Source organism: Ciona robusta, chromosome 3, assembly GCF_009617815.1.
Source record: "Ciona robusta chromosome 3, ASM961781v2".
In the NCBI taxonomy this organism is placed as follows: domain Eukaryota; kingdom Metazoa; phylum Chordata; class Ascidiacea; order Phlebobranchia; family Cionidae; genus Ciona; species Ciona robusta.
Genome location: NC_143237.1, coordinates 5404935 through 5417356, shown reverse-complemented (window position 1 = coordinate 5417356; position 12422 = coordinate 5404935). Strand labels below are relative to the sequence as shown.

The 12422-nt window shown below is 34.5% G+C and overlaps 2 protein-coding genes across 3 annotated transcripts; one reads left to right on the top strand and one right to left on the bottom strand.

The window, feature by feature from the left end:
* Positions 1-501: 501 nt before the first annotated feature.
* Positions 502-3050, top strand: LOC149738472 (uncharacterized). The gene is made up of 5 exons (XM_089874746.1): positions 502-637; positions 702-902; positions 1043-1197; positions 1395-1554; positions 2297-3050. The coding sequence occupies exons 1-5, from the start codon at positions 518-520 to the stop codon at positions 2675-2677; spliced, it is 1017 nt and encodes a 338-aa protein (XP_089730872.1). The 5' UTR covers positions 502-517; the 3' UTR covers positions 2678-3050.
* Positions 2557-12421, bottom strand: LOC149738471 (choline/ethanolamine transporter flvcr2a-like). Of its 2 annotated transcripts, XM_089874740.1 has the most exons (13): positions 11546-12420; positions 9390-9543; positions 9202-9325; positions 7397-7497; positions 6986-7081; positions 6746-6890; positions 6293-6427; positions 6041-6111; positions 4279-4385; positions 4026-4136; positions 3779-3884; positions 3081-3192; positions 2557-3001 (listed from the first exon to the last, which is right to left on the bottom strand). In XM_089874740.1, exons 1-13 carry the CDS (start codon positions 11623-11625, stop codon positions 2940-2942), a joined length of 1404 nt encoding a protein of 467 aa, XP_089730866.1. In that variant the 5' UTR covers positions 11626-12420; the 3' UTR covers positions 2557-2939. The 2 variants fall into 2 exon arrangements, with proteins under 2 accessions (XP_089730866.1, XP_089730867.1); XM_089874741.1 differs by lacking the exon at positions 4026-4136 and having other exon boundaries at positions 11546-12421.
* Between the last annotated feature and the right edge of the window lies 1 nt (position 12422).

The window sequence follows — 12422 nt, the reverse complement described above, 5'->3', positions numbered from 1 at the left end:
AATGTCTGAGAGAAGACGTCCGACACAGGTACAGAATAGAATAAATTTTCGTGTCAGGAATAAACTGCAGGAGAAAGGAATGTTGGCGGAATTTTCGTGTTCGTGAAAAAAAAAATATATTTTTGATAAATATAGTAGAGCGGGGAAAGACGAGACACTTTTCGTTTTATTTGATTGTCCTATTTGGTGGTTAACAAAGAATTATAAAACCGTATCCGCACGACTCCCAAAGACCGTTGCTAATTGTTTAAAACACAATCAGGATATTTAGATATTGTGTGTTAAAGGTGTCCTATCTGCCCCTACTCTACTATATTCAATATTGAAAGATATATTCTGACGTCAAAGAGGTAAACTTGCGCCCGACGCATTTGTTCAAAATGAGACACGATTTCAGTTAAATTTTCTATGGCGTTCGCTAGATGGGGCTGCGTGTTAAACTTTCTACGCTGACGAAATTTTGCATTGGCTTCCATTTGGAAGTAGACGACAGTAAACGGTTTATCAAAAAGTAAGCATGGTGTTTCGAGGTAAATCAACACCAGTTAGTAGACAGAGCGCTGTGCTACATCCGGAAATCCAATCGCCTTTTCCAGGAAGCGCAGAAATAAGCAGCAAACCACTGCTTGTTGGAGAGGTATATCGTTTGCATTATTTTTAATCTATATTACGATATATGAAATACGATCTTTTTACTTCAGATGCACGAAAACATACCTAGCAGACCAGCAACAATGTCCCACGCCCGACCGAGGGCGAGTCAATTAAAATCGAGGTCTGTTTTGGTGAAAGATTCTTCCCATGTCCAAGACCTATCAGCTCATGCAATTCCTTGCAGCACGAACAGACAACCTAGATCTGCACCAGCGCCAACTAACATGACATTCCTTCCAAGCGCCCAGGTGAGAAATAAACTCTCCAACTCTTCTTGAACTCTGACTTTTAGGTACTAAGTGTCACATGCTATATACAAGATACAATTGAGGTTTACTAAGAAAACCTTCACAGTTAATTGGAATGGTAAACATAAATTGTTGCATAGGAAAAATTAAAAAGCAGTCGGAAGTTACTCGCCAAAGTGGTCGGCTTTGATGCAAGCGTGTTTCAAGCACAAGCTCAATATCAAGGAGTTATGAGCAATCCTGTAGCTGCAGATCATGCTGCTAGTGACGAGGATTTAAAGATCGTTTCAGCAAGGTACAGGGGCAACAACAATTTTGCTATAATATTAATAGAACGAACTAAATTAATCGTGACATATGTATTATCTTATATATTAAAACCATAAAAAGTATACGAACTGTTAATCTCAATTGTTATAAACATTATGAGAGAAAACCGCTTAAATACAAAAGGAATATTTTCAAAGCTTTTGACAATATATCTGTACACAGATTCAACAACGCATTTTCTTCACGACGTTCTCCGAGGAGACTTTCAAGCGACAATGGTCCGGAAATGTCAAGGTTGGAAATACTAAGGGGACAAGGTTTACCAGCAACACCTAGATTACTGCGAGGAGGGAATTCAAAAAAGTATGGTGTGAGGCGAGAAGTAAGTATAGGAAACAAAATTAACTGTAAAGTTTTTGGCAAAACACCCCATCGATTTTTAAAGTACTAATCAGCAAATATAGACCACGTTGGTACACTATAGATAATAAATGAGGCTCATATTACCTAAATACGCCCAACGCAAATATCTGTAAGATTACACCTCACTTTTAAAGCGAACGAATTCTTATGTTCTTTGTTTCACAACAAGCGAGAAAACAATTATAGACAATTCTCTTGCCCACTTTCGTTATACAATATATCTTTGTGTGCCAGCGAGGGCTTGTATAAAACCTTTGTTAAAACCTGTGTTGATCCTACAGGTAACCATACTTGATGTGGCCTACATAATAATACAATACTGACTGACGAGTCGATGAATCCTTTATAACAGTTGTTAAAAAGCTGATGTTGGAAATTTTAGTAGATTTAGTAGGGCGGGGGAATATGGGACACCTTTTTGTTTTATTTTCTTGTCCCAATTGGTAGTAAACAAATACCACTCAAACAGTTATAAAACCATGTTGTCACGACTTTCATAGACCGTTGTTAACTGTTTAAAACACGGTCAGCTCATTTGGATATTATGTGCTGAAGGTGTCCCCCATCCTACTGTATGACATAAAAATGAGTTTATAAGCTTCGGATGTTTTCACACTATCACAGACTTAAAATGTGCTTTATTTGCTGTGTGGCTTACCTAATACACTATTCGCATGTCTTGATATGTATTTTATCAACAGATATCATCCGAAAACCAGCTCGAACTATCCCCTGACGTTGTGCATGCGGGACCAGACACCAAATCGAGAACAAGGATTAGTTCTTCGGGTAGTGGTGCTCCCTTGCATCCAATGAAGCTAGAATCATTGGACAAGACCGTCGATGAAACGGGCTCTTCCATTGGGTCAACCCCAAGGCCATCGATTTACCACGTCACACCTCTGGGCGATGAACTCACCGAGATAGCGGTGACAAATGGACTGATATGTCGTGACCGTGATAGGGACGTTCCGTGGGTTTATTGTTACAAGGTGAAACGCGATCGATTGAAGCTCAGTAAACTTCTTTCCAGCAAAAGTGTGATGGACCCTGCTGTGGATGAACTGCTCCCAGCGTTTTGACGTCATCGGTCACGTGATAATGAGGCACTTAAGCTGAAACCCAATAGGACTGGCCGGTACCAGGGGCTTGCAAAATATTTAAAAACAAGCTTATACATATATAGTGGGGTATTGTACTCAATAACGAAAACAGCGGAAACGCTACGGGAAACGTAACTCACACCTCATATTTTCAAACAAAACCAATCAGTATTAATATTGCAAAAGATGTATCACGGAAGCATAAGATGCGAAATAAATAAATAAACTGCATATAAAACCATCATGAATCGTCCACCACCTCTGTGCTGGCCTTGTACCGTTTCATTTCACCGTTTATAGTAACTGCCGAAAAAGCATTTTTTTCTTAAAATTAAAGCACCTATCAATAACACATTGCATGCTCGTTGTATGTCGAACTTACGCGTTGTTATAAATCCGACCAAAAGCATCATTGTAAGAAAAATATTAGAACCAAGGATATTCCCAGCGTCCATAATTGCTCTTGCAACTTCCATCTCAATTAGACAAAAAACCTGGAAAGATACAGTGGCAAAGGTTTGACTATAAAAACCTAAGCAATTACAAAGTGGGGTAAGATGGGACATTTTTTTATAACAGTACCGTGGTCTGCAACTTGTGGTTACTTCACCGTAATAAACGGGCTGTGCTACTTTCTTTGTCATGTAAAGTTTGAATAAATAATTTTAAAACAGTATTTTTTACCGACCTTATCGCTTTATTAAAACATATTTACCATGTCTATATTTTTCTCATATACATACCACAGGTTTTCCTACAAAACTAATTGTATGAGACAAAATCATAGCATACTAAATATTTCGGCCTACTTTATTTAACTACGATGCTGAATTAATAATCCAATACGAAATATTGTAATCGTTCAACAGCGAATTTTAATACTTGAAAACAGTTACAGCCTTATTTGCCGCGCACTGTGTTGGAGAATACTGTCAAACAAACACTGTGATGTGTGTTCGACTATTAATTGGGTACGGCCTATCCAGAGTCTTCCCCCACCCTATATATGATACATATAATAGTGGATGACTATAACAGTAGAATGACTCTTCTTTTATAACTTATTTAAAAGTCTCTTACCCCACCGAGGGAATATATTAGACTGGTTGAAGTGCTTGCTGGTTCAGGAAATGTAAGTTCAGATGCGATTTCCATCCCAATGTTCATATACGAAGTAAAAGCTATCCTGTAAAATTTATAACAGATTTTAAAGAAGCCAATCTTTCCTACTAACTATTTAATTTTAGCTTTGTATCAAAATTTAAAAAAAGACAGAAACCGATAAACAATTAAAGCATGCAGTCTTATCATGTTTGGTGTAACTTGCCCGAAAACAATCGTTGTGATCCAAAGTGGCCATTCAACGGAACTATAAACTACAACTGTGTATGCAGCCGTCGAAACAAGTGCCATTCCGTAAGCAAATGAGGAAGTGCATCTGTTATGTATTTAATTACACGTAAAGGAACAGAGGTTATGTAAGATCGTATGTTGTACATTTAGTAATAGAACTACACTTAATACATGTACTCCCGCTCCATAAGGACAAAAAATGTAACTATACTGTTAATCATATTTACAAGAACTTTTTTGTTTTGTCCAGCCATACGCCAAAAATTATAGGTCCTGCAATCCCTGAAAGCGCCATGGTGGCGGCGATCTGTCCAGCAGTTTTATCTGTCAGTTTCTGTATAGAAGTATGAATGAATGAATGCAACTAATTTATCCATATCATGAGTGTTCTGTTTTACACACATGTTCCCGTTTGAGAGTTAGACCATGGATACCTAAACATATGTTTAGGTATCTATGGTTAGACGTAAGAAAGTTTGTGATAATTAACTTTTCATTTTTTGTAACCTATTGGTGTCATTTTAGACAACTCATATATAGTAAACACACATGTCCACAATGGTAGCAGTATTAAATCGTATAAACTCTGGGCTCGAGGTGTAGCGTCTTAATTTGCTCTTTATAACCAGAGCCATAGAAATACCAAGTAGACCAACTCATTGTTACGTTAAAGACAAATTCAACTGCAATTTGTGTCCAAAATAACACAGTAAGTATAGAAAAAATGTATGTTTTGGGACAAGAAAATAAAATGAAAGGTGTCTCATCTTCCGCTGCCCTACTATACAACATTTTTCTCAATGGACAAAAAATACTATAATGATAAAAATAGAAAAATCCTAATTTTGATTGCTGGCTAAATCATACTAAAACTGCCGAAATTTTGTTTTTTTGTACATCGAGAGTTTAAATTATTAATCTAATATCTTAGTTTGGTAAAATAGGCCTAACTATTACATGCGGCTTAATGTATTTACCCTATATCAAATAAAATTTAGTCTCAGTTTTGTGAGACAAAACTGAGGTTTGGACATAAGAAAAACATACAGGGGTGAATAGGCCTTAAATTAGGAATAAAATCAATACAAATATGCTGTCCTAAAAGTATATAGTAGGATAGCATATAAACTTGTAAAAAGCAGAATATTGATAACAACTATCAATAAGTTTACATTTTTGCTACAAATTGGGTATTGCTATCAAAGACCATAGAAATGATTTCTATGGTCTTTGATTGCTATATATACACAGTTTTTCACACAAGCCACTTCCCAGCATGAAAAGTGAATGACTGAATTTCGAGTATATTTTCAAAATATTATCTGGTTATTATATTATCTTATGTTTAAATAACCTTTGAGCTATAATTTATTAAATTAAAAGCAAATCTTTTTCAAAGTTTGCCATTAAAAACATACAAAACTACAATGTATGGGAAGATGGGACTCAAAGTTAAAATATATTTACATTAGCAGTATTCTGCAACTTGTAGTTTACCTACCGAATTTAACCGACTTTGTTGGTTTCTTTGCAGTGTATACTTTGCGTATATATAACGGTAAACCGATATTTTTTTGTTCTTTTCTTAAATTAAAGTCATATTGACCCCTGCCTATTTTCCTCATGTATACATCTCATTTTTTTTCACGCCCGTTTTATAAAGTCGGGATATTCCTATCAAATAATTCAGTAACATTGTTTTCCTGAATATCATTAAATAAGGGTCCGTAAAAAAAAATTAAAAAACGCATCGTCTGACAAAGTATCCCATGTTTCCCCACCCTACAATTTTTTTGAATTGTTTTCAATTAATAAAGGAAGGTTATTACTAATCCGTGGTATCAACAAAACAGTATTTTAATTTGGAAATATTAGGCAATATGTGGCTGTGTCCCATATTCCTCCACTCTACTATATAAAGTTTACGTGATATATACTTATACAGTATAGGGTCACAATACAGTGCATAGCCTAGAATGTCATACTTACAGAACCATCTGCTTTCAATGTCTGGGGAGCGATCACGGTCATTATTGCAGAGAATGCACCGTAGTTTATGGCTGTGTAAAAGCAAAGTGAAAAGATTACCGGTCATTTTCAACCAAAAATGTAAAAAAATATCCCTATACAATATTAAAAATAAATAGCAAACTATACGTTTTTTTTATACTAAACCCAAAAAACAATACCCACGTTGTTTTTAAGTTAGTTAACATTTTAGTTAGTTTTATATCAACTGACCGAATGTAAAGATGAACCGAACAAAGTTGGAGTTCGATAAAACTGTTTTTAAAGAATCAATTAAAGGTTTTTCTTCGGTGATTGAAGCTACAACCGCAGATGTGCTCGGTGGTAATGGAGGCTTCTCTTCAAAAACTGTCATGCAAAAGTATTTTCAATGAATAATAATACTTTAAATAGGTAAAAACTTTAAAACGCCACTTGTCCAACCTATTATGTCGTATAGGGTGGGGGAAGATGGGAAACTTAGTCAGACGAGATCTTTTTTTAATTTTGTTTTTACGGATCCCCATTTAATGATAATCAGGAAAACAAGGTTACAGAATTATTCGACAGTATTATCACGACTTTATAAAACGCCCGTCAAAGCTGATTACTATTTTTAAATATTAAAAAAAAACCACGGCACTATATAGTAAACAGTAAGAAAAATAGGAATTATTTTGATCTCACATATGATAATTAGAGTAAAGGAAACAAATGCCAGTGCTGCAATGAATCCGAATATGTAAAGCATTCGAGTTTTCAAGAGATTTGTGTCGCTGGCGGATACTGGTACAATGTACGGAGGAAGTAATAAAGAAAGTCCATTCCCAGCCTGCAGAAATGTATTGGTGATATTAATATATGGCAGTATATGGTCATTTTAAGTAAGCTATATATGTTGGATATTAAGAATACGAAACAACTTACTTCATATGAGAACACAGTCATCGAGGTCGCAGTAGATATCTGGTTGCTGTCAAACCACGTTCCTGCGATCTTTGGCGGAAGGGATAGCACGAATACCTAAAAAAATAGTATTTTAGAATAAATTAAGCAAGTGTTTAAGTTAGCCAGTCTACAAAGTTGCTTCTGTGCCATAGTAGTACCTAGCAGTTTTGGGTATAGATGCAAATATGCCATTCTGCAAGACACAACTGAAACAAAGTACTCAAAACACCCCTAGAGTTACTAAAAAGCGCCATCCAGCAGCCAGATTTTTTCAGCCAACGACGCGATAGGGTGCGCCAGTTAATTATCTTCTCGTCGTTTTTTTTGTCATGATATAAACCAAAGTTTTTAATGTTATAAAATATTTGACCAGCAACATTTGTTATTTACCTGTGCTATGCCATTCAGTACTTGAGCAAAAATTGCCACTCCAAGAAAATTTCGATTGAGGCATGCCACAACAGCAACCAAGGATCCAAGAAAAATAAACGCTAGAAAGGTTAATACTATACATATATAGTACAATGTGGGGAAAATGGGACACTTAAGCACATATTGCCAAATATTTTCAAAATCAAAATAGATGCCGGTTTTTGGGTAATACCACGAATTGATACTATCATTCCTTTATTAATTGACACCAACTTAATAAAATATAATAAAGCACACGAGGAGTTATTTAGCGATCCGCACAACAGGTGAAATTTTACAAACTTGAAAATAGGAATACTGTATACGTAAATAACACGAAATAATACTGTACGCTTTGAAAATCAGGTCTAAACATTCTTTTTCTTGCCCTACTGCTATAGTTTTTAACATGTTACCTATATACATTATATTATTGCATAACAATTGGTATTGTTTGAACGACAATGGGTAATGTTCGAACTCAATGGATAAATGTTGTATCCTACAAATGTATATGAACTAGTAATAACAGAAAATTGGTAATAACTATTCATAAAGTTTTTTTATTTTTGCTACAAATTGGGTATTACTACTCTGTTTTTGGCACAAGCCACTTCTCATAAATTATCACCAAGTGCAAATGACCAAATTTCGAATATATTTTAAAAATATTATCTTTTTATTATATCAGTATCTTATAGTTGAAAACCCCCTGAGGTATAAATCAGTGCTCTTCAACCGGTGTGCACGGTGCACCCTAGGGGGCATCAAAATATGCCAGGGGTGCACCAGTACAAAAGTGTATACAAGGGTGCATCACAAACTTCAACAATTTTCAGTAATAATACTCAGTTTTGAACATTTTTACCAAATTTAGCCATTTTTCTACAGTTTTTTATATGAATTCTATATCTTGCATCACTGGGAATTGCGAAACGTCATTAGTTTTACGTTAAAGCAATCAGGGGTGCATGAGTTTGTCGCAACAACTTTGAGGGTTCACCAACCCAAAAAAGGTTAAAGAGCACTGGTATAAATTACCAAATTAAAAGCAAATCTTTCAAATTTTGGCAATGAAAACATACAAAACTACAATGTGGGCGAAGATGGGACTCTAAATTGAAATACATTTACAAAATCAAACTATACGAAAAAAAAATCAAACTATAGAGACAAAATCAAACTATACGGAATATTTAAGGTTGTTTTATGAAGCTATGAAACTAGTTTAATCGTTCGCACACGGAAACTAAAAAAAATCTTCGGCTTCTCTATGATTTAGCGAGCATTAAAAAATGGCACCTTACTATACCGCATTTTTTACCTGTTCAAAGTATACTGTTTCTATTTTACATATATATATATATTTTTAATATTTAAAAACAGTAATCAGCTTTGACGGGCGTTTTATAAAGTCGTGATAATACTGTCGAATAATTCTGTAACCTTGTTTTCCTGATTATCATTAAATGGGGATCCGTAAAAAGAAAATTAAGAAAAAGTCTCGTCTGACAAAGTATCCCATCTTCCCCCACCCTACTATATATATATACATATGCCTTTTGGTTACAACAAACAGTAGAGTGAAGTGCAAATGTTTTGAAACAAAAAGGCAAATTTAGGTGAGTTGCTTGAAATCCTTAACAGGAAATATTTATGCGGGCATTCTTAGAATAAACCTCCCAAGGAAGTATAGGGGTTAAGAATATTTATATATGTGTATAAAGGCAAACATACATTAAAAATGTTATAGTATACGGAGAAGTATACAAAATAAAACGTACTTGAAGCGATGATATGCGAAATGCGATTTCCAACTTTTTCGATTACCCAAATACACAATACTCCACTAATAGCGAACATGAAGTAGTAGAGACTAGTCAACAGATCATAGACCAGTGGTGAGGCCTTACAACAGGGAATTGTGAATTGTGTTACAATTTACAACAGAAAATGGGAGATCATTACTCACTTTAAAGTACAATCTCCCGCTTGAAGGTAGACCAGCATATACCACGTTTTGAATTCCGCTAGTTAATGCGCCAAGACATGTGAGGGAAATCATAAGAAATCTTCTTTTGTAGATTTTTGTTTTCATCGGGTGTAACTGTTTCGATGTCTGTCTACTAAAATAAGTTTATCGATGCAATGATTAAGTGTGACAGTATGAAAATCGTTTTAATGTAACGGCCATTTAAACAATTTTAACTTACATGCACAGAAATAAAAATAATAGAGAATGTCGGTAAAGGTTAGGGAGCTGATGCACTTCCTTTCAACAGTCGCGGGGCCGCAAAGCGATGTCGTTTACTATTGCAGTCAATAAATCCAGGGCATTTTATATAGTTTTTCTTCGTTTTTGTTTTAATTTAAGGTTATGGGGAAAAATAATGTTTTTATATATATATCTAGGACACGCTTGTTATAGACCGTTACAGTATACATATAGTACAATGGGGGAAGATGGGACTGTTAAGCACATATTGCCAAATATTCCCAAAATCAAAATAGATCACGATTTTGGGGTAATACCACGAATTAGGACTATCATTCCTTTATTAATTGACACCAATTTAATAAAATATAATAAAACACACGAGGAGTTATTTAACTATCCGCACAACAAGTGAAAGTTTACAAATTTAAAAACACACAGGATAAGATGAGACAGTTTAAAATCATTGTTAATTTTGATTATTAAGTCTATTTATGAATATAAATATGCGTAAATAACACGAAATAATATTGTACGCTTTGAAAATTAGGTCTAACCATTCATTTTCTTGCCCTACTGCTATAGTTTTTAACATGTTACCTATACATTATATTATTGCGTACCAATTGGTATTGTTTGAACGACAATGGGTAATGTTTGAACTTCATTGGATAAATATTGTATCCTACAAATGTATATGAACTTGTAATAACAGAAAATTGTGAATAACTGTTGATAAAGTTTTTATTTTTGCTACGAATTGTCGAATTGGGTATTACTACTCTGGGTTTGGCACAAGCCACTTCTCATAAATTATCACCAAGTACAAATGACCAAATTTCGAATATATTTTTAAAATATTATCTTTTTATTATATCATTATGTTATAGTTGAAAACCCCCTGAGGTATAAATTACTAAATTAAAAGCAAATCTTTCAAAGTTTGGCAATGAAAATATACAAAACTACAATGGGGGGGAAGATGGGACTCTAAATTGAAATATATTTACATTAGCAGTATTCTGCAACTTGTAGTTAACCTACCGAGTTTAACAGGCTGTGCTAGTTTCTTTGTCATGTAAACTTCATATACATAACGTTAAACCGATACTTTTTTGTTGTTTTATCTGAAATTAAAATCATATTGACCCCTGCCTATTTTCTTCATGCTTATATCTCAGTGTTTATTTACAAAACTAAAACTAGTTTTATGAGACAAATTCAAACTGTACGAAATATTCAAGGTTGTTTTATGAAGCTATGAAACTAGTTTAATCGTTCACACACGCAAACTAAAAAAATTCATTGGCTTTACTGTGATTTAGCGAACTTTAAAAAATAGCACCTTACTATTTCGCATTGTTTAACCTGTTCAAAGTACACTGTTTCTATTTTACATTTTTTTAATATTTAAAAACAGTAATCAGCTTTGACGGGTGTTTTATAAATTCGTGATAATACTGTCGAATAATTATGTAACCTTACTTTCCTTATCATTAAATAGGGGTCCGTAAAATGAAAATTAAAAAAAGTCTTGTCTGACAAAGTGCCCCATCTTCCCCCACCCTACTATATATATATATACAGGAGGATGGGGAAGATGGGACACTTTTTAACTCCATTTTCTCGTCCCATTTAGTAGTAAACAAAGAACACTTAAAGAAATATGAAACTATGTCCTCATGACTCTCATAGACCATTGTTAATTGTTTAAAACACGATCAGAATATCTAGATATTATGTGCTATAAAAGGTGTCCCATCTTCCCCCACCCTACTATATACAATGATAACTTAAGCATTCACATTTTAACTGGGAAGTTTCAATCACAATACGGAAGGACATGCCAGTGAAGAAAGGCTGAAATACTGTATTGCAAATGTTTCTCTTTAAGAAAAGTAAATGTTTCTTACACGCCATCAAACTGCTGAATCAGCGGGGAACTCTCATCAATTGCATTGCCACTCGGTCTTGATGTTTCCTCTATCGTCATTTGGAATAGACTACTAATTGAACTACAACCGCGTACTATATATATGCCTATGGCTTATCTGTCGAAGCTGCAAATAAACTGCGCAGTGGTGACAATTTAAAAAAGAAAACCGTCTGTGCAACATTAACAAAAAATCCTTACCTTTTCTGCGACATACTCGACTTTGTTTACCAAACACTTACCTATATATGCTTTCGAAAAACTAATACCAAAAGCTGCTCAACTAAATTGTATACAATCCCTGCATAGCGACAGCACGAAATGGAAGAAAATATATATTCTGACTAAAATGTCATTGCTACATACAAGAGACAATTAGTCATCTTTTTGTTGTGTAAATATGACATAGTATAATGATGTACGACAGGAAGTTCACTCTAACTACTGGAAAACCAGAAACACTACCGAATCACGAATACTTTTTAAAGATTGGTTAGTAAAATAAGTTGTTTTTTAAGACTTGCTGGTAAATATCGGTAATGTATTATATATTGAACAAGGGAACAAGCATGCAATCACGACCAACTATATATGTCAGTAGTTTGTACATTTTGTTTGATTGACATACATAACTTGTTATTTCTTGTGGAAATAATGAACAAAATATGACACCCGACGACGCATGCGTGTAATACCGAAGGCAATGCTTTGACTCCAACTTCTTGTTGTCGCTCACTTTGCGTACAGCCTTCATATGAAGTCTTCTTGTATCACATATTCTCGCTCTGCCCGAATAGCAAAGAGCCCTGTGGAAATATCAGTCTTTACAGGCAACAAAATCTTATATTACCGTAAAA

Coding starts and splice junctions, on each gene's coding strand:
- LOC149738472 (XM_089874746.1), top strand. CDS start 518: ATGGTGTTTCGAGGTAAATCAACACCAGTTAGTAGACAGAGCGCTGTG. Junction 638..701: donor AACCACTGCTTGTTGGAGAG/GTATATCGTTTG, acceptor TTTTTACTTCAG/ATGCACGAAAACATACCTAG. Junction 1,555..2,296: donor AGTATGGTGTGAGGCGAGAA/GTAAGTATAGGA, acceptor TTTTATCAACAG/ATATCATCCGAAAACCAGCT.
- LOC149738471 (XM_089874740.1), bottom strand. CDS start 11,625: ATGACGATAGAGGAAACATCAAGACCGAGTGGCAATGCAATTGATGAG. Junction 7,498..9,201: donor TTCGCATATCATCGCTTCAA/GTACGTTTTATT, acceptor TAACCTTTCTAG/CGTTTATTTTTCTTGGATCC. Junction 6,428..6,745: donor CTTTACTCTAATTATCATAT/GTGAGATCAAAA, acceptor TTTGCATGACAG/TTTTTGAAGAGAAGCCTCCA.